The 26,803-nt window shown below is 39.8% G+C and overlaps 1 protein-coding gene across 13 annotated transcripts in view; it reads right to left on the minus strand.

The window, feature by feature from the left end:
- Nucleotides 1-5,580: 5,580 nt before the first annotated feature.
- LOC117995177 (uncharacterized) overlaps nt 5,581-26,803 on the minus strand; it is a 51,423-nt gene continuing 30,200 nt past the window's right edge. For 5 of the 13 annotated variants that reach the window (XM_069508489.1, XM_069508490.1, XM_069508491.1 and 2 more), the window contains 8 exons: nt 21,676-22,110; nt 14,403-14,513; nt 13,594-13,743; nt 11,839-11,964; nt 10,865-11,065; nt 9,148-9,546; nt 8,444-8,643; nt 5,581-6,184 (listed from right to left, as the gene is read on the minus strand). In XM_069508489.1, the coding sequence (XP_069364590.1) occupies nt 6,121-6,184; nt 8,444-8,643; nt 9,148-9,546; nt 10,865-11,065; nt 11,839-11,964; nt 13,594-13,743; nt 14,403-14,513; nt 21,676-22,110 (1,686 nt within the window). In that variant the 3' untranslated portion in view covers nt 5,581-6,120. Of the gene's footprint in view, nt 6,185-8,443; nt 8,644-9,147; nt 9,547-10,864; nt 11,066-11,838; nt 11,965-13,593; nt 13,744-14,402; nt 14,514-16,355; nt 16,534-19,080; nt 19,259-21,675; nt 22,111-22,904; nt 22,981-25,398; nt 25,617-25,768; nt 26,777-26,803 lie in introns of those variants that run through there. The other 8 variants (XM_069508492.1, XM_069508495.1, XM_069508498.1 and 5 more) reach the window with 5 other exon arrangements.

Raw genomic sequence — 26,803 nt, forward strand, 5'->3', positions numbered from 1 at the left:
AGGTAGGTTAGACTTATAGCACAAGTAAAGGAATAAATCCGAAACCATGAATTTGTGGTTACATCACAAAAAAAACTAAAATGTGTTCATGAACAAATAATTAGTAAAACAATTTTCAAAGTAAGATAACTATACCAAGTGGGCTATCATATGAAAGGGCTTTACCTGTATATTTTAAATCATTTTTTTTATTAAGATACAAGTTAGCCCTTGACTGCAATCTCACCTGATGGTAAGTGACGATGCAGTCTAAGGTGGGAGCGGGCTAACTTGGAAGGAGTATGGCAGTTTTTATCAAACCCATACACCTTTGGTTTCTACACGGCATCGTACCGGAACGCTATATCGCTTGGCGGCACGGCTTTGCCGGTAGGGTGGTAACTAGCCACGGCCGAGGCCTCCCACCAGACCAGACCAGAAATTTAGAAATTATAAAATTCCAAATCCCTGCCAGGAATCGAACCCGGGACCTCCCTCTAATAAGACCACAGCGCTTACCACTGGCCAGGGAGGTTGTCATTTGTTTCTATGCATAATACTTTTTGATTTATCGTGCAAAATTTCGAAAAAAACGACTGCAGTACGGAATCCTCGGTGCGCGAGTCTGACTCGCACTTGGCCGGTTTTTTCGCAAAGAAATCGCCGTTAGAATATTTGACAAAGCCTAAATAAACGATCAGGATATCAGCGGATAATAAAAAAAGAATCATTTTAATAAATGATATATTTATTGTACCTACTTACTTACATCATTATACCTAGTATAATATACTATACTATACTATATATACTTGACGACCTCCCTGGCGCAGTGGTGAGCGCTGTGGTCTTAATAGTGGGAGGTCCCGGGTTCGATTCCTGGCAGGGGTTTGCAATTTTATAATTTCTAAATTTCTGGTCTGGTCTGGTGGGAGGCTTCGGCCGTGGCTAGTTACCACCCTACCGGCAAAGCCGTGCCGCCAAGCGATTTAGTGTTCCGGTACGATGCCGTGTAGAAACCAAAGGGGTATGGGTTTAATAAAAACTGCCATACCCCTTCCAGGTTAGCCCGCTATCATCTTAGACTGCATCATCACTTACCACCAGGTGAGATTGCAGTCAAGGGCTAACTTGTATTTGAATAAAAAATAAAAAATAAAATATATACTATACTATATATATAAAATATACTAAGTACCTACGTACTGAGTATATTTATAAATCCAGAGACGGTGATATTGAGCGAAAAGCGAGATTTTGAGACTGGTAAGTTCACTTTAAGGTTAATACTTAGTGTAAATAGTAAATAGGTACCTACCTACTAAACTAATTTTAATGGTTTTCATTTACAAATCATATATAGTTTTTAATACTAAGTACAATTGGTAAGTCACCACTGACTGCCAATTTATTTTATTTGGTTCAATATGTGGTGTCTAATGGGCTGTGGGGTGTGGGCGCCATATTATTTTTATTAATAACTTTAATATATTTAATAACTATCTCACGCCCGCGACTTCGTCCGCGTGGAATTAGGTTTTTAAAAATCCCGTGGGAACTCTTTGATTTTCCGGGATGAAAAGTAGCCTATTTCACTCTCCAGGTCTTTATCTATACCCATGCAAAAAATCACGTCAATCCGTTGCACCGTTGCGACGTGATTGAAGGACAAACCAACAAACCAACAAACAAACACACTTTCGCATTTATAATAAGGGTACTGATATAAAACGAAAAGGTGACCGACTGATCTATTAACGCATCAAACTACTGGACGGATCGGACTGAAATTTGGCATGTAAGCCAATTACGACGTAGACATCCGCTAAGAGAATTAAATTTAAAAATTCAACCCCTATGGGGATGAAATAGGGGTCCGAAGTTTGTGTAGTCCACGCGGACGAAGTCGTGGGCATAAGCTAGTCTTTAATAATTAGGTAGCTCGCTCACAAGACTGAAACAAATCAACGATGCAAGAATAATTGAAATCGGTCCACGCGTAAATACGATTCGTAATGGATGTCATACAAAATTTACGTAGGCTTGTGCACTACGAATGAGTGCACAAACGCTCTGAAGCGACACAAAGGAACAAACAAACATAATAGGTAAACCTTATCCTAATCTCTCTATATATAAAAATGAATCGCTAAATGTGTTGCTGGTCGCAAATCTCGAGAACAGCTGAACCGATTTCGCTAATTCTTTTTTTATAATATTCCTTAAGTACGGTGATGGTTCTTACGGAGAGAAAAATTTAAAAAATTTGAATCGACTGTTCGGCGGTACGAAGTTCGCCAGGGATTTCATATAAATGTGAAAGTGTGGATGTTTGGATGTTTGTTACTCAATCACGCAAAAACGGCTGAACGGATTGGGATGAAATTTGGAATGAAGATAGAGTATACCCTGGATTAACACATAGGCTACTTTTTATCCCGGAAAATCAAAGAGTTCCCGCGGGATTTTGAAAAATGTTAATCCACACGGACGAAGTTGCGGGCATCAGCTAGTCAATAATTACCTATAAATACTGATGAACACACTTACTTATTCCTTTGCGTTGCGCAGTCGGGTAAAAATCGCTACGCCTCAACTTCACTCCACTCTACCACAGTGTAAACTCCCGCAAATTGCTAATGCGCGTGGCCGCCATTTTAGTGACGTCAGCACACTAGTACCTAGTGCCTAGTGACTTTACCCTGTATGCGAAGTGCATTGCATCTATGAGAGTAGAACGTTTTTTTTTATTCAGATACAAGTTAGCCCTTGACTGCAATCCCACCTGGTGGTAAGTGATGATGCAGTCTAAGATGGTAGCGGGCTAACCTGGAAGGGGTATGGCAGTTTTTTTATTTTTTAAACCCATACCCCTTTGGTTTCTACACGGCATCGTACTGGAACACGGCTGTGCCGGTAGGGTGGTAACTAGCCACGGCCGAAGCCTCCCACCAGACCAGACCAGAAATTTAGAAATTATAAAATTCCGAATCCCTGCCAGGAATCGAACCCGGGACCTCCCACTAATAAGACCACAGCGCTTACCACTGCGCCAGGGAGGTCGGAGGAAGGTAGTGATTACATAGAAGAGTAGTAACCTAGCCTGCCTATCCTTATGACCTATTTAAGGTCTTAAATATTGACTCCACGACTCTTCGGCTATAATCTGATTGGCAGATTATAAAAACAAGATGATGCCTAGATCATCTTGTTTTTATAATAAAGTTCAAAGTTCGAAAGACAACAATATATTTTTTATAAGGATTCTTAATCCTCTTACAGCCGTAAGTTTAGTTAAAACGAGACAAGAGCTATATCTCTCATATAAATCTGTCTCGTTTTAACTGTCTTAAGTCCAGTGATGTGGTAGGTACCTAGTATAATAAGTCTATGCTTAAGTCAGTCTTAAGTCTTAACTCAGTCTACAAAGCCGAAATGTCAGGCCGAAAAGTAATATAAATCGACCTTTAGGAGGAGATATCAGATTCGTAGAGCACTGTCGACTGAAAAAACGTCATATAGGTATGAGTGACAGAGACAACGCTCTACAAAGCGGAAATGTGATTCTAAAAGCCGATGTACATTACTTTCGGCCGTGTACTGTACCAGGGTTGATGATAAGTAAAATTAAAAATAAAAATCACACCACATTATTAAGTAATCTTTTATTTTTTAATTAATAAAATCACAGCGAGGATCTTACAAATACTTATATTTAAGAACAACTAAAATGAAAATCGACGTTTCAATAGGCGTTAGATGCTTATTTCGCAATCAGTCACTGCTTATTCGTAGTAATAGAAACAAAATAACAAATATCCATTGCCTATTTAAATCCTATTCAAAACAAAAAGAAATAACGTTAACCTTTTCACAAGGAATATGTCCAAGTAACCTTTAAAAATTAAGTGAAAAGAATCAAAGACAACTTCAAATAAAAAAGCTGGGTTCCTACGAAAATATATGTTCGTCGAGCATGTTCTTTTAAATCGTCGAGCATGGTCGATTTTTTCCAAAAATTCACATGTATTTATTTATTCTAGGACTAGGATAAAATACAAAAATATGTACAGTGCGACAATTGGCTCTCTTGGCAGTTGGCGTGCACAGGGTTTGAAGCCAGGGTAGGTATTAGTTAGGGGAACCTGTTTACTGGCAGGTCATAATGTAAAATTTGCATTGAGCTATTACAACTGGGGTAAGCAGTGCATTTATGCCTCTATGACCTGCACGCCACTGCTTGGCACTTGAATGACATTGACAGGGGGCGCTGTTGGAGAACGAAGGCTTAGAATATTCAAACAAGAACAAAGATGACACTTGACGGCAACGTTAGTTTCGATTTTCGCCACGCGCCAAGATAGCCTTGTCGCACTGTAGCCTGTAGTAGTAGGTACAAAAATCTCAAAAAAAAGTGTCTTTACCACAGACAAAACAAAAGATATTACTTATTATCTTTATTCATATTCTCTTTTTTTTATTTTCAACAATTCGCATTCTTATTCCCAAGAAAATCTATTTTGAAAGAAAAAAGTTATACACAGAAAAACACCTGTTTTAATTATATTTTATAATATTTTTAATATTTTTAAATCTATTTTGAACAAATGTTCACCAACTCACAGAGAATAATTTAAAAAAAAAACTAAAAAGAGTTTCTACCAAAGATTTAAGTTGGTGCACATTTATTTAACAAAATATCGTCTTTTCAAAAAGAATATTAGTTATGTGAAATTCAAAAGAAAAAGAAATCGCTTCACCACACTCACAAAACTAAACATTTTTTTATATTCATAAAAAAATATTACATAAAGAAATCAAAACAAAATAACAATTATTTTGTTTATCCACAACATCAGTCATTTTAGAAATTAAAAAGAAAAAAGATGGCTACTTATTCAAATCAAAACTAACAATCTTTGCCCATTTGACACACATGACTTATACTTATATAAAACTCTCATTTTGAGAGCTAGTAAGAAATTAAAAGAAAATACCGTAGATAGAGTAATAAAGGTAGATTGAAGTACTGTGTAACCTCGTATGAGATAGCGATAGCACGACGTAACGATGAATAACACGACAATTATTACCATTGTTTAGTTGTCAATATTTGTATTAACCGATCAACAATATTTGTATTAAACGTTTTTTATGTGAAAACAAGTAAATAACTCATGAGAAATACAATTACGCCACGAATTCTCAAAGTTTGTTTTGCAACTAAAGTTGCATTCCTTGTATGTATTCTTGAAAAAAACCAGTTACACGATAAGGGACAAAAAATAGGTTAGCTGCTGTTAGGTTAGCACATTAGTAACTTTATCTGTGCTCTCTTTTTAGTGTGAATGAGAAAGCAAACGTTCCTGTATCTACCTTTATTACTCTATCTACGGAAAATACATAAAAAAATTAAGTCTTACGTCTTATGAGGTAATAATCTTTCAGCTTAAAAAGTAAAGAAAAATCAAATTGAAAAATCATCAAATCCAACTTGCTGATTCTTCAAACCTTATTTGTAATTAACACATACTTAGTTTTAGAAAATAAAAAATAAACATACTTATTCTTATAACATACAAAAAGAAATTACAAAGAAAAATTTAATAATTGGCTTCAGACACTAAATTACTATGACGTCACAGTAATACTAATGGTACGTTTCCACTATCGGGGTTCGGCAAAATATGATTGGCAAACCCGAATGGTTGGCGCGCTGATTAAAAATCCCGCAGAACTCTTTATTTTTCCGGGGTATATCTAATACACCAAAGGGCCTATTCACCATCACAGAATGTCTGTGTCTGCTGGGCGTCCGATTTGCCAACATTATTTTAAATTTTTTCAGATACAAGTTAGCCCTTGACTGCAATCTCTACTGATGGTAAGTGACGATGCAGTCTAAGGTGGGAGCGGGCTAACCTGGAAGAAGTACGGCAGTTTTTATTAAACCCATACACCTTTGGTTTCTACACGGCATCGTACCTCGTACATCGTACCGTGTACCATCGTAACATTCGCGGTAACCCGAATAGTGTGACCAGCTGATTCTCCGAATCCCAAATAGTGGAGTCGTACCATAACAAACAAAATTAAAAAGTTCTAGGAATGTTCGCGAACATGCTCGGCGAGCGGCGCGACTCACGTGCTTGTCTTGTGCGAACTTCCACTCGCTGATGCTCGCTGATTAGAAGTTAGTTTTTTCCTAAAACAAACAATACAATAATATTACATACTGTTACTAGCTTATGCTCGCGACTTCGTCTGCGTGGACTACACAAATTTCTAACCCCTATTTCACCCCCTTAGGGGTTGAATTTTCAAAAATCCTTTCTTAGCGGACGCCTACGTCATAATAGCTATATGCATTCCAAATTTCAGCCCGATCCGTCCAGTAGTTTAAGCTGTGCGTTGATAGATCAGTCAGTCAGTCACCTTTTCCTTTTATATGTTTAGATTATCTCGAAGCTTCGAACAGTGCATGTTGCCAGTGATGACTCATAATATCATCATCATCATCATGATCAACCCATCGCCGGCTCACTACAAAGCACGGGTCTCCTCTTAGAGTGAGAAGGATTTTTGGCCATAGTCATGACGCTGGTCATGTGCGGATTGGTAGACTTCACACACCTTTGAGAACATTATGGAGAACTCTCAGGCATGCAGGTTTCCTCACGATGTTTTCCTTCACCGTTAAAGCAAGTGATATTTAATTGCTTAATGTCCAGGTTGCTGAGGTACTTTTATCGACGGTTTATCTATTCAATAGCACTTTTGGTCCGATAACTCGAGGCAGTGCGTTTCTGAACAACGCAATACAAGATAAACTCCGTTTAAACTTAACTGGCCAATGCGCCGTTTATCGATTCCATAAAGTTACTTGACGTTTCGTCTGTCAGTAGGTAGTTCATGGTTTGCGTATTTTTAGATTTTTTTTTAAATAAGAATATTAGCCATATTAAAATATGACTAATATTTCCCTTTCCTCTCCAATTAAGCGTCAAGCTTGTGCTAGGAGTACGTACGACAATAGCGCAACGGGCGGGATTTGAACCGTCGACCTTTCGGTTTTCAGTCCACTCCTATACCGGTTGAGCTATTGAGGCTTAAAGATTGGAGATTGAAGGATTGAAGATTAAAAAGTATTTTAATAGTAAGTTATTCGTAACTTTGCAAAAACAGTGTTTAGCCACTTTTTTAGCATAGAATAGAAAAAAATACTATTATTAATAAAACATACTGTGTTGATGGCGAAATAAAATAATAATATGCATTTCAAACTCATTTCCTGTAACAGACCCATCTAGTGACAGAAAAATGAACTGGTTATCGGTTTCATAGTTTTTGTTGTATTCAGAAACGCATGGACAGTTAAACGAAGTTTATCTTATACATAACTTTATTGAATTAACAGCTAACGAGAACATGACTAACGAGTTCAGAAACCGGGCATTAAACGCACATAACTCCGAAAAGTTAGAGGTGCGTGCCCGGGATCGAATCTCAGACCTCCGATTAGACTCGCTGGCCCCCTGCGCTCCCTTGTGCCTCTTGAAGTAAATGGCTCGGCCGATTTTGGTCACTTTGACTTTGATTTTGATTTTGACTTACTTCAACAAAGCCTCGAGAGTGTCGAGACAGGCCCCCTGCAAGGCGCCTTTGTGCCATAGACCTCTATAGACGGAAAGTTCGGATGTACAAACGGCTAAAAATATATTAGCTACCACTTTTGGCGATAAGTTCGTTCCGCCCACTAGTCGCAATACGGTACTTGACTAGTCAAATCAGTAACTTTTTATCAAACGTCAAAACGCGCGCTTAGTATGCGAGATTCTATGAAATACCGGTGTGTGACGTCACAATCATTTGACGTGATTTTTTTAGTTTAATCGATAATTTAAAATGGTTATTACACTTAAAACCAACAAAGGACGTGGATTTTACGTAAGTATTTTGGAAGACCCTCTATTTAATAATCACTGAGAAAGAATTTATTTTTGATGTAGTCAAATACCCAATTCTGTCATTGTACCGTACCTACTTGACTTTATTCACAATAAAAAAAATCTTTTTAAAACTCTTTTGATATGTAAATATGTATTGCTAAATAATGTTATGAATTTTTATTTCATTAACTCACGGCTCTGGGTTCGGGGTTGTCGGGAAATCCGTGCATTGCCTTTAGCCGTGTACGAGACGAAGTTTGAGTTTGATATTGTAAAAAAAATCGACATTTATTTTCTCTCTCAATGACTTCTAGCGACTTTGAACTTATTCTCCGCGCGGGTTATTCCCGTTGAGTCACACCTCCGTAAGTAACATTGGGACTCAACGGGATTTTTTGGAAATGTTGTCCGGTTGAGTAACACTGTTACTCAATGGGATTTATTCGGAATTGTTGTCCCGTTGAGTCACACCTACATAATATTGCGTGTGTATTTTGACTTTGATTTTGACTTACTTCAACAAATCCTCGAGACTGGTCCCCTGCAAGGCGCCCTTGTGCCTCTTGAAGTGGATGGCTCGGCCGGTTTTGGTGTAACACTCGAAGTTGCACAGTTTGCAGACGAACTTGACGAAATGGTTGCGGTGGTGCGCTGATAGTTGGTCTTCGTCGTCGAATCGTCGCTCGCAAATGTCGCATTCGCAAGTGCCGACCTCCTGTAGAAAAAAGTATTTAATTTTTTAACTGACTTCCAAAAAAGTGGTTCTTAATTCGACCCGTTTTTAGGGTTCCGTAGCCAAATGGCAATAAACGGAACCCTCATAGATTCATCATGTCTGTCTGTCTGGATGTATGTCACAGCCACTTTTTTCCGAAACTATAAGAGCTGTACTGATGAAACTTGGTAAGAAGATGTATTCTGTGAACCGCATTAAGATTTTTACACAAAAATAGAAAAAAAATCAATAAATTTTGGGGGTACCCCATATTTAGAACTGAAATTCAAAAAAAATTTTTTCATCAAACCCATACGTGTGGGGTATCTATGGATAGGTCTTCAAAAATGATATTGAGGTTTCTAATATCATATTTTTCTAAACTGAATAATTTGCGCGAGAGACACTTCCAAAGTGGAAAATGTGTGTCGTCCCCCCCTCCCCCCCTCCCTTACTTCTAAATAAGATCTATAAAAAAGAAGTATCTATAAATAAAATCCATACCTCATCGTGAAAATTCTTATTATGCTCCAGCAACCGATTATGATCCGTAAATCCTAGGACACAAGAGTCACATTTGAACTTCATACTCTTAAAGGATTCCTTATTGCGTCTCTCCTGCAATATCTTCTGCAATTCATCTATTTCTATCTTCACTTTTCCGAAAATCGCATCAGCGTCGGACTCTGGAGTAGATTTCGGTTCACTTTCTTCTTCTTGGGCCGGTTTTTGGCCACTTTGGTCCAATTTTGCTCGCTTTGGTCCAGGCTTTGGTACAGTTTGGTCCAATTTTGCTCGTTTTAGTATGTTTGGAGTCTGCTCTGGAATTGTACGTTTCGCTACCTTTTCTGTAGATACGCTTGGGTTTGTCTCTTTCTGGATTTCTAAGTTAATATCGAATTCCTGAAACATAAACAAATATACAAATATATATATTTTTTTTAAACTAGCTAGTTTTACTAGGTTATACTCGCGACTTCGCCCGCGTGGACTACACAACCCCCCCCCCCCCCCCCTCCCCCCCACGTATTTGTATGACGGCCACTTCGAAGAATCACGGATACGAACCGAATACGGATGAGTGCACAAACGCCCTTAGTGATTGTATTTTCAAAAATCCTTTCTTATCGGATGTTTACGTCCTAATAGCTATCTGCATGACTTTCAGCCCGATCCGTCCAGTAATTTGAGTTGTGCGGTTGAGTCAATCGGTCAGTCAGTCAGTCACGCAGCTTTTCCTTTTAGATATCATCATCATGATCAACCCATCGCCAGCTATTAGAAACGAACCTATTGTTAGAAAAGAGGTTACCTGGTCAAGTGGTCAGATGGTTTCACTTAACTTCTAGAGGGTCGGGTAAGACGGTTTCCTCCACTTCCACCTCGAAAGCTTCCTCCTTTATGCCCTGAGCGCAATTTTCCACGCTGCTCGGTTAGTCAGTTCCTTCCTCCAGGGTGCGAGTTTTTATATTCGCCTACTAGGTCCGACCGGCGCGCCGGCGAGAAAACGACTAACTGTCGGCGATTTTCTCTCTCAAGAAGCGCACAATAAATGTACATCCCGTGTAAACGAAAGAGATGCATATATCAAAAGTTGCTCTCTGACTCTTCACACTGCCGGCGACGACTCGCTTTACTAGTTTTGTCGCTGAGCGACGGGCTTTCAAAAATAAACTCGCTCAGCGATGCTCGCTCGCTTGAAGACGTGTAACGCGCGCGCAGGTTTGCACAGGACTGAGCGACCGCGGGCGAATTGTGGGAGTGATCGCTTGTCGCACTTGCACACTCGCTTATAGCCCGGCGACAAAACTATCGAAACTACGCCCAGCCTACCATGGACGCCAGAGATGAAACACGCGCCACATAGATGCCCCGGAGCGTGTCCTCCGCACACGTCGACCTTGCTGGGCTTCCCACGAGCGGGTTCCACCCGGCAAGGATGGACCACGACGGCGTGAGGACCGCTTCCAGCTCTCTCTTCCTCATCGAGGGAGAAAGCCCGTAGGCCCATGGGCTAACCCAAGGACCCTGGCGTAGTCACGCCAGCCAGTCGGCGGCAGATCCCCACGCAACGTGCCTCTCCCGCAAGCTTACTACTAGTCGAAACTACACCACTCGCTTCCCGCTAATCGCCAACTAGTTCTACCTACTCGTTTCTCGTTCATCGTCGGCGGTCGGACCACTGCATATTGTAGATCGAATAGGATAGAAAAAAGGTTACCTGGTCAGATGGTTTCACTTGGCTAACTTCTAGAGGGTCAGGTAAGGCGGTTTCCTCCACTTCCACCTCAACGGCTTCCTCCTTGATGCCCTGAGCGCAGTCTTCCACGCTGCTCGGTTGGTCAGTTCCTCCAGGCTGCGAGTTCTTGTATTCGCCTATTAATATTGTAGATAGATTGGATAGGTTCTCGCATTTTTGATTCTGGAAAAAAATTAATGGTGTATCAGAACACGCATAAGTTCAGGTTCCGTATTCATATTTTATAATTTTTATAGTGTTTTACCTACACTTTCTAAATAATTTTAAATACATATCAAAAATTGCGGACCGGCAGGAATCGAACCCGCGTCTCCTGGGATCGCGCCCGACGCTCTGACCACTAAGCTACGGCTCGCTTGCCAGTGACGAAATTTGTGATATGTATGTTCACTCAGTACTGAAGCGACCGTTAATGCCATCTAGTAGCGACACTTTGCAGTTATCAAAACTACTTTCAAAGGTCCCATCGTTTAGTTTAAAACGACTCTGCTAGCGCTTCGTCTTTTTAAAATCACTTCAGAAGTCCTCGGCTTTGCCTCGTCCTTCCAATATTCATCATCATGATCAACCCATCGCCGGCTCACTGCAGAGCACAGGTCTCCTCTCAGAGTTAAAAGGGTTTGGCCATAGTCTACCACGCTGGCCATGTGCGGATTGGTAGACTTCACACACCATTGAGAACATTATGGAGAACTCTCAGGCATGCAGGTTTCCTCACGATGTTTTCCTTCACCGTTAAACCAAGTGATATTTAATTACTTAAAATACACATAACTCCGAAAAGTTAGAGGTGCGTGCCCGGGCTCGAACCCCCGACCTCCGATTAGAAGGCGGACGTCCTAATCCTAACCACTAGACTATCACAGCTGTATCCAATATTACTTGACCGTAATTGCCTTGTTTCCAAACTGGACAGTAATGTACTGATTATGTACCTGACTAGTCTCGAACGCGTTGTTAGCTCGTCGCACTTTGTCCTGAAAACGTTTGACTTTGCGCAGCTCGGCGTGGCATTCCCAACACGCCAACATTTGGTACATGAAGCTTGGTATGGTGGTGTTCTGAAACAAAAACAATCGCGTATAAAGGTCTGTACGCACCTAAACTCCGCTGCGCGTCACTGCAGGGCGCGGCACAAAGCGTCAAAATATTATTTCTATCATTTTGTATGGCGCATATCGCACTAGAGCGGCGCTGCACAGCGCTTCACCGCGCGTTGCCGCGCGTCGCGGCTGGGAGAATATTGTGAAGCGCAGCGAAGCGACGCGCGGTGCAGCGACGCTAGTGCGACATACCCAGCGGCGCATATTTAATGTACAGGCGTGATAGACCTCAAAATAAATAACGTAGTTATAATTTTTGGCACATGACGGATTCTTAGAAGTATATCCTCAAAATTCCCAACCCCTAGGATGTCGGCTTCCACCCTTTGCCTCTTCAATGTCGCTCATCTTGCGACGTTGTTGCTCGTACGCGATCAGGCATAGAAGTGACGCGCAAGCAGTGTTTCCATATGTAAATTGAGAATTACCGTGTTCAAGGGTTAAAATTACGGTGTTTCTAGATTAAATTACGGTGCATTAGCTAAAAGAATACCGTGTAAATTACCGTGTCATTTTTAAAAGAAAAAACGTCACGAATTTGCTTTTTAATCAACTATTAATATTATGCTGAATCTGACTCTCCTAGCATAGCAATATCTTTTTCATATACGGATTTATTCATATTAATATTTTGTTAAATCTCATTAGTTTTACATTTTACACCTTCCTAATTGCTTGAATAAGGACGAAAATAGATTGCTGAGATTTGATGCTTAAACCGAGAGCAAGAGAAATGTTGCTATTACGAAATATGCTTAGGTGACTGAGATTCGTACTCGTATTACGCAGTATATTATGAATTTTTTACGTGATTTTGTATTACGGTGACACGGTCAAGGTAATGGCCATATTACCTTGACGGTAGATTAGGGCTGAATTACGGTGCATCTACGGTAATTACCGTGTACATGGAAACACTGCGCGCAAGTGACGTGAGCTGCCGCGTACTGCAGTTGTATTGCGGTAGGTACCGTGAGCGGCCTGAAGTGACGCGCCCTGCAGTCGGACTGCAGCGACGCACAGAGCAGCTCAACTGCGTACAGACCTTATGTATAGGACGCAAATGGTTGGACGATATAAGGGGGTGGACAGGGCTTAGTTACCCAAAGTTAAGAGGCGGCTTTAAATAGAGAAGCTTTTCGCATGATGACCTCTAAACTTCGTTTCGAAGAAGGCATGCAATGATGATGATGATGATGATTGTTGTACGTTGTTAAGTTATTCTGAAACAGCAGTTTCCTATAATATAATGGCGTGTATTTGCCCAACTATTGCATTCTTCTGCCGACGTCAAGCAGCAATTAAGCCGTGGTGGCCCTTAGGGAGGACGTTGCCTCCCGACCTCTCAAATTATTTCTTCGAGCCCTAGGGCTCCCCCAGGCGGAGCTTCGCGCTCGCCACCCTCCCCGGTGACGCTGTAGCGGCCTGTAGGACCTACACAGCATAGTCAATCCGAAACAACACACACAAAAAAACTCCTGCATTCTTCTGCCGACGCTCAGGCAGAGACGGCACTGGTTCCTCTCTTCATCCGTTATTTCTCTCCCTTTCTAACCCTATTAATAATAGTATCTCTGTCTCACTCACCTGGTAGTTGTTCTCAAACAGCAGCTTCCTATATAAGGGCGCGTATTCGCCCAACTCCTGCATTTTCCTGCCGACGCTCAGGCAGAGACGACACTGGTACCTCTCTTCATCGGTGATTTCTTCCTTTATTATAATCTCTTCTAGTGCGCTCTGGAAATGGAATAATTATTTATATTAGAAAAACGTACTAAGCATGACCGTAGCCAGGAATTGATTGGGGGGAGGGTCAGAACCATAACCGAGTGGCCTACTTACGCAACGTTCGTTGACCTCTAGCATCAGTCAGATGTTTTATTTGCATTATAATCGTAAACTTTTAAAAAATTATAGGTATTCTATATATTTTTTCGCGTTTTTTTTTGGTGGTGGTGCTCGGTAGACTATGGCCAAACCCTTCTCACTCTGAGAGGAGACCCGTGCTCTGTAGTGAGCCGGGGATGGGTTGAACACAGTGGCGTGCAGGTTATAGAGGCATAAATGCACTGCTTACCCCAGTTGTAATCGCTCAATGCATATTTTACATTATGACCTGCCAGTATACAGCCTACCTAACTAATGCCTACCATGGCTTCAAACACTGTGCACGCCACTGGTAAATAGGGGATGGAAGTTTATATGAAAGTTTATCATTTTTAAAGTTACATCAATGAAAATTGGTATTTTAGGCATTCAAGAATAAAAAATACATATTTCACGATTTTTGAAAATTCTACTGCCAAGGGGGTTAAATAGGGGATGAAAGTTTGTATGAAAGTCCGTTATTGATCATGACGATAATTAGCTACTTCAGAAAATAACATTTGGCGTACCTGGTTTCCATCGTTTCCGCTGAGCATGGAGTACCTGGAAGCCTGGTACTGCAACTCCTCGCCTGCGGACGTGGACGGCTGCTCATCTCCGACTGCTTGGTTGAACACCAACTGAGGATGACAGAAAGATACCATTAAATACCTACATTTAAAAAAAAACTTTATATGTATCTATAATAGTACATAAATTCGCATATCATAACACACAAGCACGCACTCACGCATACTCTCACACGCACTCTCTTTCTCTCTCCCACACACAGACACACACACACACACACACATACACACACACATGCATATGTTGTGAATCACCTACTAGGTATTTTTACTAATTAATTGACATATTTCATATTGTAAAGCTTGCTTAAACTATTTGGTCTCTTCAAACGTACTGTTATAATTAGTAACTATTTCTAAGTAATCTGTTAAACAAAATTGTAATCCTATTTGGCCTATCCTTATTACGGTCGTAATTTTTTGATATTATGCACGATAAATCAAAAGCTATTGTGCCTTTTATGCACAATCCGGTAAAATAATTAAATATTGTATCTATTTAAGTAGGAAAGACCGGGGATGGTTGACTAGTTTTTTACTTAACAATACATATATATATTTTTTTGATATATATATATTATATATACAAGAAAACCATGTTAATTGATAGAACATCTATTAACGCAATAAAAATATGTAATATCTAGTTCTAGTTTAGCATAATGTTCAGGTAGGTAGGTACATAATATTATCACATCATATTTTGAGTTACACTCTATTCAGTCTGGTAAATTATTCTTTGCGGTAACCTACTTAGTTTAAGTTTGGCAATGGCTTTTATCAGACTAGTAGGTAGGTGTAGGGCCCCCATCAACGATTTATCTTAATTGGCTTTGTATACCCTGTAATGCTTATAATACACAATCCAATTTGACGACCTCCCTAGCGCAGTGGTGAGCGCTGTGGTCTTAATAGTGGGAGGTCCCGGGTTCGATTCCTGGCAGGGGTTTGGAATTTTATAATTTCTAAATTTCTGGTCTGGTCTGGTGGGAGGCTTCGGCCGTGGCTAGTTACCACCCTACCGGCAAAGCCGTGCCGCCAAGCGATTTAGCGTTCCGGTACGATGCCGTGTAGAAACCAAAGGGGTATGGGTTTAATAAAAACTGCCATACCCCTTCCAGGTTAGCCCGCTATCATCTTAGACTGCATCATCACTTACCACCAAGTGAGATTGCAGTCAAGGGCTAACTTATATCTGAATAAAAAAAAAAAGAAATCCTATGCACTTAATTAATCAGACTTTTGGGTTCAGTTTAGTAGATTTTTTTTAACTTAACAGTTCTTCGTAAGCTTAACATATTAATAAAACATGTAAAACACTATTTTACACTATGAAACTATACTAAAAACTAAAATATACAAATATAACTCTCGTTCGAGAGTCTTTGCTTGGTACCTACAATAGTGTTTCAACCAGCCACACTTCCGAACTCTCCATAGTTTGAGAGTAACTCTCCATCGTTTGGGAGTAACTCTCCATAGTTTGGGAGTAACTCTCCATAGTTTGGGAGTAACTCTCCATAGTTTGGGAATAACTCTCCATAGTTTGGGAGTAACTCTCCATAGTTTGGGAGTAAGTCTCCATAGTTTGGGAGTGATGTGCACGGCTGATTCAGGGTTGAGGAGTTGAATTTGAAGTTGAAGATAAAATCGTTACTTGTACTTGAAATATCAATTCAAGAAGGATCCCCATGTAAAAAACCCTCGAAAAAATTACATTTTATGTGAACGTTAACGTGTGATTTCTTTCTCGGTTTTTTTTTTAAAGAATATTAAAATAATGTTACGATAATTGATACGATAACCAACTAAGTAGAAATAGGTAATTTATATTATATTGATTAAAAACACATTTTTATGTAATTTTTGTGGGGGTGCACTGCACCAGCGCACCTTTGGACGAGCCGCCTGTGAAGGTAAGTTTAAAATGGGAACAGCAGCGCTTTTCAATTTCTGTTTCATATACATCCATTCTGCAAAGTGTAATCCACATACGTGCGTGTTATATAATTCTTCTATGTTTTTATTTCTCAAGTCGGGTCTTTGACATGCATTTATCCAGAATTGATACCTAGAAATAAAAATATCCTTGAAAACGACACCCATAATGTGAAAACGTCATATTAACGCAGCGGCCATCTTGGATTTCAAATATAATGTCATATTCGTTCTCAGCCACCCCGATAACCTTAAAAACGACACCCATAATGTGAAAATGTCATATTGACGCAGCGGCCATCTTGGATTTCAAATATCACACCACATCACATTAATATTATAAAGGCGAAAGTTTGTGTGTATGTATGTGCGTATGTGTGTATTTTTGTTACTCTTTCACGCAAAAACTGCTAGACGGATTTGGCTGAAATTTAGAATGCAGATAGATGTATAACACATAGGCTACTTTTTATGCCCAAAAAATTAATGAGTTCCCACGGGATTTTTAAAAAACCTGTATCAACGCGAACGTAGTCGACTCCTTTTTTAAATCGTCATATAACTGGACAATAGCGTTCATTGTAATAGAAAATGCACGGATGAATTTAATTGAATTTGTAACGTCTTTGCCAGTATTTTTATGTCTCACAATAAGACTATCTAGCCAATTTTGAGCTTTAAGCAACAAATTTTGCTGCTCTTCGGAAGCCCGGAATGGCTTGTTGTAAGGCTTTGGGGAATAGAGATTGCCAGAATTTAACAAATCAAATAGTTTATCCATGGTATCAATAAGTTCAACAGTGCCATTACATGGATTCAAATCACCTGCTTTAGTATAAGTTTCCACTGCTGCTATTGCTAAGAACTTGTGTTGCAAGGCGCACTTTTTGTTTTGTAAACTGATTGGTGATATTATGTGGGATTCGGTTAATTTGGGAGCACACCGATAATCTTTTTCTCTATCTAACTGATAACATTTATAAATATCGTCCCATTTAGCGATTTTCTCATTAAACTCGGAATCGTAGGTCATCAAATTGTTCCTAACGCATTTTATCAGATGAGGGACGTCAAATATGTAATAATCTTTTTTTCCATCTATTTCAAAATAAGGGTGTACTTTTGATACTCCCAATGATATTGAAAACTTAATGAAATCTGACCCCTGATCGGAGACAATGGCTTACCTTACTTTAAAGCCCAATGCAAACAATTGTTTAATAGTATTAATTATCCACTTCTCCAATGCTTCGTCGATTTTACTACTTGTAATGAAAGCGTAGCCGATTACTTGTTTCCAATTGCTTAATATTCCTCTTAACATAATTGTAAAGGCATAGCTAGCTGCATATGGGCTTTGAATGTCATCAATTTCATGTAGACCTATTATTTTATCCCTCTTTGTGTCATAAAAAGTGAACACTTTAAGCTCATTTCGTCCATACACAATGTACATTCTTTTTCAAAGGGCGACAAGTGTTTAATAGCGTCAGACAAAACTTTCCATATAAAGTCACTGATTTTACTATCTACTGGTATGGCCATGGTATCTAAAGTACTTTTAGAGGGCAAACATAAGGTTTTTAACAAAAATTTGTAGGCCTGTGGACTGGAGTAATAAATGTTCAGACTGAATATTTTAAATTCTTTGGTATATCTATTATTTTTTGAGTGACATTTTAAATTGACCTGTGTTTTGACAATGTTACTGAAATTCTGGGATAAGAATTGATCGCATCCTTTTAAGAATTGCTGTTGGGTTAGTGTTGTATCTTCTGCAAATTTTAACTTTTTTAAGCAGCTTGCCATTTGTTGCCGAAGTTTCCTTTTCCTTGGTGTATGGTATGTTAATTTCTTTTGCGTCTGTGATGATTGATCATTAGTGGATGCCTCTACAGATATTCCAACTGATGTAGTATCTACTTGTTTTTGAACGCCTCTGTTATGTACATCTTTTTAAATGACTATTTTCGGTGCTTCCGTTTGTGTACTTTTGGAGTGAATAGAAGCAGAAGGTAAGCAGAGGCGGCTCGTGAAAATTTTTCATGGGTGTTCACTGAATAAAAAATAGAAAATGTCTTGCCTACTATAAATACTTACTGAGCTAGGTCGCTTTTTTACTTTTATTGATAGATGCGCTAAAAGCCTAAATCATCGACACCTGTTTCAGTCCATAGGTAGGTACTGACACCACCACCCCCGCGTGCTGGCGGCGGCAGATGCAAACACAAGTTGCACAAGTCATGGGGCACGGGAAACAATTGCATTGCGGACCATGGTGGTCCCTTAGCCTTTAGTTCGAAACGCTTCTTTAAACTCTTTTCACAGTTTTGGTTATTAAAAAGCACATAATATTGTTTCATTTTAACAATAGACAACTCAAATAACGCACATATTTTAAATAATTAAAAGTGCCTTCAGAGTTCAGTACTGTTGTTTGTATGGAGATCTATTTCATAGGAGCGAAATCGCTAGCGCTCCTACTCAGCTGTAGGTAGTCAGTACAAGCACAAGTTTAGATATCTGTAGTTAATTATTATTTCTAGTATATAAGGTACCTAGATAAGTAAAATACGATACCCAACCACGATAACCAACTAAGTAGAAATAGGTTATATATTATATTGATTAAAAACACATTTTTATGTAATTTTTGTGGGGGTGCACTGCACCAGCGCACCTTAGGACGAGCCGCCTGTGAAGGTAAGTTTAAAATGGGAGCAGCAGCGCTTTTCAATTTCTGTTTCATATACATCCATTCTGCAAAGTGTAATCCACATACGTAACTGTTATATAATTCTTCTATGTTTTTATTTCTCAAGTCGGGTCTTTGACATGCATTTATCCAGAATTGATACCTAGAAATAAAAATATCCTTGAAAACGACACCCATAATGTGAAAACGTCATATTGACGCAACGGCCATCTTGGATTTGAAAAATAATATCATATTCGTTCTCAGCCACCCCGATAACCTTGAAAATGACACCCATAATGTGAAAACGTCATATTGACGCAGCGGAAATCTTGAATTTCAAAAATAATATCATAATCGTTCTCAGCCACCCCGATAACCTTGAAAACGACACCCATAATGTGAAAATGTCATACTGACGCAGCGGCCATCTTGGATTTGAAAAATAATATCATATTCGTTCTCAGCCACCCCGATAACCTTGAAAATGACACCCATAATGTGAAAACGTCATATTGACGCAGCGGAAATCTTGTATTTCAAAAATAATATCATAATCGTTCTCAGCCACCCCGATAACCTTGAAAACGACACCCATAATGTGAAAATGCAATATTGACGCAGCGGCCATCTTGGATTTCAAAAATAATATCATATTCGTTCTCAGCCACCCCGATATCCTTGAAAACGACACCCATAATGTGAAAATGTCATATTGACGCAGCGACCATCTTGGATTTCAAAAATAATATAATATTCCTTCTCAGCCACCCCGATAACCTTAAAAACCACACCCATAATGTGAAAACGCCATATTGACGCAGCGGCCATCTTGGATTTCAAAAATAATATCATATTCCTTCTCAGCCACCCCGATAACCTTAAAAACGACACCCATAATGTGAAAACGTCATATTGACGCAGCGGCCATCTTGGATTTCAAAAATAATAATATCATATTCGTTCTCAGCCACCCCGATAACCTTGAAAACGACACCCATAATGTGAAAACGTCATATTGACGCAGCGGCCATCTTGGATTTCAAAAATAATATCATATTCGTTCTCAGCCACCCCGATAACCTTGAAAACGACACCCATAATGTGAAAATGTCATATTGACGCAGCGGCCATCTTGGATTTCAAATATCACACCACATCACATTAATATTATAAAGGCGAAAGTTTGTGTGTATGTATGTGCGTATGTGTGTATTTTTGTTACTCTTTCACGCAAAAACTGCTGGACGGATTTGGCTGAAATTTAGAATGCAGATAGATGTATAACACATAGGCTACTTTTTATGCCCAAAAAATTAATGAGTTCCCACGGGATTTTTAAAAAACCTGTATCAACGCGAACGAAATCGCACGCATCAGCTAGTCTAAACATATAAAATGAAAAGGTGACTGACTGACTGACTGAATGACTGACTGATCTATCAACGCACAGCTCAAACTACTGGACGGATCGGGCTGAAATTTCGCATGCAGATAGCTATTATGACGTAGACATCCGCTAAGAAAGGATTTTTGAAAATTCAACCCCAAAGGGGGTGAAATAGGGCTTTTAAATTTGTGTAGTCCACGCGAAGTCGCGAGCATAAGCTAGTTAAGTTATAAGGTTATAAAATAATAATAAGGAGACGTTGCCAGTTCGTCATAGACGTTGCTAGGTATGTAGGTATAACAAAAACTGATAAACGTACCTCGCATCGCGGGGAAATCGGTGAAATTTTAGACCTTTGTTCTGTTTAGAATTCGTATAGCATCCGTAGACAGAACAGTAATGCACCATTTTATGATAGAACTTACTAAACGACACTTAAAACATTTAAAACCACGCTCACGTAAACCCACGTCCATCAATCACACAGACTACGCGAATCTGTGTGCAGCCGGCAGCGGGCCGCGCCGGCCGCGCTCCGCAACCCACCCCAAAGTACTATTCGTAATTGGACTGTATATTTCAACGCTGTGATATTATGTATTCTATCTCATTCTGTCGCAGGCGAACAGACAGATTATGTCTCTTTTTAATGCCACAGGGTATAAAGAAGTTTTCACTTCAAAAAAACCATCTCAATATAAGAAAAAACTCATTTACGCGACACGGATTCGTTGCGTCGACGGCTTGAGGCATCTTTATGGATAGATTGTTTCTCTCTTTAAAGGGAGTTTCCATCTTTGAAGGGATTTTCGATATGATTGTCACGTGCGAATTGCCCCACTAGCTTCACGTTGAGTTAAACAATGGCCGGTGATTTCTTTATCTTAGGTTTTTGACATATAGCGCCGAATTCAATCTCCACTTTGAAAGCCCCCGGGAAGCGCGAGACGGGGTAACTGTGCCTATTGTTGAAGTGATCGTGAAGTATACACAACGCTTAGAACTAAGAGTGGAGAAGCACCGCATAAAGAGGAAACCGAGATAATAGGAAACACTATATTATAATGTATTCTATCTCATTCTGTCGCAGGCGAACAGACAGATTATGTCTCTTTTTAATGCCACAGGGTATAAAGAAGTTTTCACTTCAAAAAAGCATCTCAATATAATTAAGAAAAAAACTCATTTACACGACACGGATTCGTTGCGTCGACGGCTTGAGGCATCTTTATGGATAGATTGTTTCTCTCTTTAAAACGGGTGATCCAATCCTGACCCGGTATCCCATCTTTGAAGGGAGTCGCGATATGATTGTCACGTGCGAATTGCCCCACTAGATTTCTAGCTTCACGTTGACTCAAACAATGGCCGGTGGTTTCCTTATCAATGAGCATAGATACTATTTTTTTTTCTAAATCTGGCGTGAACACTGGTGGTTTCCCCCGACCAACAGATCTTAAGCCGCGTTCCCCTTTGACACGGGATAGTATTGTTGGACGTGGTACGCCAAACACTAGGGCAGCCTTATATGGTGTCATACGGCGCTCTTGTACAGCTTTCACAGCTTCCAAGAGTGTTTCGCGTTTATATTTATCTGTGGTTTTTCTTTTATAGTTCCGCACCATCTAAAACAAAACTACCTTTACTATATTTTTATAATTTTTATAGTGTTTTACCTACACTTCAAGGACATTTCTAAATAATTTTAAATACATATCAAAAATTGCGGACCGGCAGGAATTGAACCCGCGTCTCCTGGGATCGCACCCGACGCTCTGACCACTAACCTACAGCTCGCTTGCTGCCAGTGACTGTTCACTTCGATGAGTTGCCGACAAAAAAAAAATCGGTCACCGATTTGTCGAACGTGGGCCTAAATGCTAGCAATAAAACTTGCAAACCTAGTTTGTCCATTTCTGCAAGTTTTATTAGTTAAACCAAACTTGCAGAAGATAACTTGCTGCAAGTGTACAGTGCAAGACACTTGCCATATGTAACTTCTGCAAGTTTTATTGCTAGTGCTACAACTTCAGCGCTATTGTCTCTTTTAAAAATTGATCAGACTAAGGCAACTCCACCTACGTCCGACAACCGGTGACAGATTTATTGTCGGCAAAAAATTAAACATACCTACAAAATGCAATATTGAAACTGTGCGTTTAAAATGAGTCCTACATAAAGTCGGTCAAAAAATCTATGATAATAGTCAGCAAAATTATTGGCCCCATTATTGAACATACAAAAAGTTTGAAGTGGGCGCTCCGCCTTATGGTATGGTATACCTTGGTATCGACCTACACTTAAATATTTTAAACAAGTGAGGCAAGTGTAACTGGTCCGATATTTAAAAAAAATATGGATTTTAAGGCCACACCAAGTTTTAACGCTTTCAGTTATTATATTATTCCCTGACACTCACCTTTTATTTACTTAAATAAACTACTAAACACATAAATTAAAAATAACACCAACAAAACTTTCCGTGTGTATCACAATTTCAAAATGGCGTAGGTCGATAAAGCAGTCCAGGGCCCAGGCTATTGTGGCATGGCCCATAATAGAACTGTACTATGACGTTAAAGTTCTTACGCTGATCGGTAGATGGCATATTCAAGGCATATGTTTAAATTTGTATTAAGTATTATAATATGTTAAAACCCTTTATTAAGGAGGTACTTAAACATAGAATATTTAAAAATATCACCAACGAAACATTTGGTGGGCAGAATCCATTTCACCGGGTCTCCAAAATGGCTTAATGTATCTATGAAACAGTCAAGACTACCGTGCAGTGATAAAACTGTACCATGACGTAAAAGTTCCTATGCTGTTCGGTAGATAGCAGCTAAAGGAATCTGTCGAAATTAAGCTAATTTTTGCTAGGTACTGTTACACTAGCCCCATTGTCACACTCATAGGCTTAGAATGTACAAGACCAACAATGGCACCGATTCCGTTGTCTTTCTCTAAACTGAATTTAGAGTATCTGCATTCTTTTATTTTTAACAATGCTAAAAGAGGAACAGAACAAACTTTACATTTAAAGACTCAAAATTTTAGTGCACGCTACAAATTTAAACAGTAGGCTCGCGACTGCGCGCTAATACCACGGGTTGTGCCATCTACAAATTAAATTTAAAACTGTCAAACTGCGTCTGTCCTTTTCATATTACATTAGTAAGAAGAGGATGTGAATACTCTAAAATTAGATTGTGCTCAGAATCAGTACCAGTGACAGATTAACGGTGTTACAAAAAATTAAACGTAAGAGCCCTCGCCCACGGCGACTTTTTGTAGCGATACAGTAGCGATGCTGTCGCGCGTCCGCATCGATACAGTCGCGAAGCGGTCGCTAGCTGTGTGCCCTCGCCCACGGTCTCAGATTCAGTCGCGATGCAAATGCGATATTGTCACGCTTCTGTGTCGATGCAAACGAGAAAAAATGTTGCACTGATGCTCGGTTCTCTATTCACGCGCCACCCTCCCTCCGTTCTTCCCCCGACAAAGTCGCGCGTTTGCATCGATACAGTCGCGATGCAGTAGCACGTTGCAGATGCGACTAACACGCGTTAGTAGTGATGCTGGCGTGCGTTTAGTAAACGCGCGACAGCATCGCTACAAAAAGTCGCCTTGGGCGAGGGCTCTTAAGAAAAAATGTTGCACTGATGCTCGGTTCTCTATTCACGCGCCACCCTCCCTCCGTTCTTCCCCCGATGTCATCCGACATAGTCGCGCGTTTGCATCGATACAGTCGCGATGCAGTAGCACGTTGCAGATGCGACTAACACGCGTTAGTAGTGATGCTGGCGTGCGTTTAGTAAACGCGCGACAGCATCGCTACAAAAAGTCGCCGTGGGCGAGGGCTCTTAGAGCCCTCGCCCACGGCGACTTTTTGTAGCGATACAGTAGCGATGCTGTCGCGCGTCCGCATCGATACAGTCGCGAAGCGGTCGCTAGCTGTGTGCCCTCGCCCACGGTCTCAGATTCAGTCGCGATGCAAACGCGATATTGTCACGCTTCTGTGTCGATGCAAACGAGAAAAAATGTTGCACTGATGCTCGGTTCTCTATTCACGCGCCACCCTCCCTCCGTTCTTCCCCCGATGTCATCCGACAAAGTCGCGCGTTTGCATCGATACAGTCGCGATGCAGTAGCACGTTGCAAATGCGACTAACACGCGTTAGTAGTGATGCTGGCGTGCGTTTAGTAAACGCGCGACAGCATCGCTACAAAAAGTCGCCGTGGGCGAGGGCTCTAAATGTGTGCGTGAAATAGAGTTGTCTTTACTTTAGCATTGTATTATCGATAGTCTTACTGGCGAAATCATAGGAGTAAAAAGTATCTTATAATTTTAAAAAATCAAAAACATTTCAAATACACAAATACCAACAAAGCTAAAGCTAGATAACAAATTATTTATTAATGAAATGACTTGGTGCAGCTAGTACGAAATAAGCGATTGATAGGTAACCTGTATGTAGGTATATCACATTGTCAAGAATATAAATGCGTAAGCATGAATGTTTCAACAAGCTGTGATAGCCTAGTGTTAAGAACGTCCGCCTTCCAATCGGAGGTCGGGGGTTCGATTCCCGGGCACGCACCTCTAACTTTTCGGAGTTATGTGTGTTTTATAGTTAAAATACCTATGTCGTAAACCACGAAATAAGCTTGAAATCATCAGTCAGTAATTACCTGTGAAACGTGTATTTATGCGGGTTATAATTTCCTGTAACGTCACATTCACTCATTGCACAAGACACCATGGTGGCAGGACAAAAATTTTACGTTTTAATCGTAAGATTATTAAGTAAGTGCAAAAAAATCACCTCGACTTGGAACAAGCCGGAGTCACAGAGGAAAAACGGAATCTACACACTTACACTATCTAAATTCTAAATTCTAAATCATACGTTTTACGTTTTCTTGCTTCTCGATGTTCAAGTGCTAGTTTCCTCTTTCTTGGACTGTCTGTTGAAAGGTGAAGTGCCGTTTGCGACGATTTATTTTCACATGATTCCTTACAAGTGTCCGTCTGAATGCTGCAAGATGTTTGATCTATCTCAGCAGTAGGCATAACTTGTTTCCTTGTATAAATTATCCTCAATAGCTCAACCGGTATAGGAGTGGACTGAAAACCGAAAGGTCGACGGTTCAAACCCCGCCCGTTGCACTATTGTCGTACCTACTCCTAGCACAAGCCTGACGCTTAATTGGAGAGGAAAGGGGAATATTAGTCATTAACCATGGCTAATATTCTTTATAAAAAAAAATAAAAAAAACCTTATCGCATGGACTGGAACTAGAACTGGAACATGCACCGTCATTTGTTGGCAAGTTGAGTGTTGGAAAAGCATTATCAAACAAATATTTCACAGTTCCATTTTTAGAATACTTAATACAGGATTTGTTAAAGTGCTCCTCGCAGATTCTATATTGTAGCCTTTTTTTATCATCAACAAGTTTTGTAAGAAGATCTTCTCGTCCAACAGCTTTTAACCACTCATGTCGTCTGAAATAATAAAAAGAACATGAGCCTACGTATTTTAATTTATAAACATTATTAATCAATGATAAACATAACAATTCAATCATCAATTCAACCTACAAATTTAAAATCAAACACCAATCATTTGGCTTTAAGTAGTAGAAAAAAAGGTGTTTACTGTTTTGTGATCCCAGGGAGCCTCAGATATCGATTTTGAACAAAATCGGCACAATATACAAAGAATATCAAAAATGGCGTCGACTTTTTTAAATTTTGGTAACAGTTTCCTTTTTCGTGATCCCAGGGAGCTCTAAATATCGTTTTTTTATATTTATAATAACATATAATTTATATTCATCAAAATACATCACAAAGTCATAAAAAATAATTATTTTCTACAATTAAATTTTGACCAGTGCTGGGCAAGATAAGTTGCGCACGAACCGTACCTAACCGAGAAAGTTTGATTTTATTATAATCCACGTGCACAGAAAACACAAACTAAATAGGTAGCTTAAGCGAGCTTCGACGCGAGTTTGCCGACGCTACGGCTGGCCGGCGAACCGCGTGCGTCGTGCGCGTCTCAGTTTAGTCGAATAACATGGATGCGGTTACAGAATATCACAATAACATCTATCTATCTACCCTCAGTAGCGTGCACAGGGTTTGAAGCCAGGGTAGGCATTAGTAAGATGAGAACCTGTTTACTGGCAGGTCATAATGAAAAATATGCATTGAGCTATTACAACTGGGGTAAGCAGTGCATGTATGCCTCTATGACCAGCACGCGACTGTCTACCCTATACATTAAAAATAATAAATAATAATCA

This window comes from Maniola hyperantus, chromosome 28, assembly GCF_902806685.2.
Source record: "Maniola hyperantus chromosome 28, iAphHyp1.2, whole genome shotgun sequence".
In the NCBI taxonomy this organism is placed as follows: Eukaryota; Metazoa; Arthropoda; class Insecta; order Lepidoptera; family Nymphalidae; genus Maniola; species Maniola hyperantus.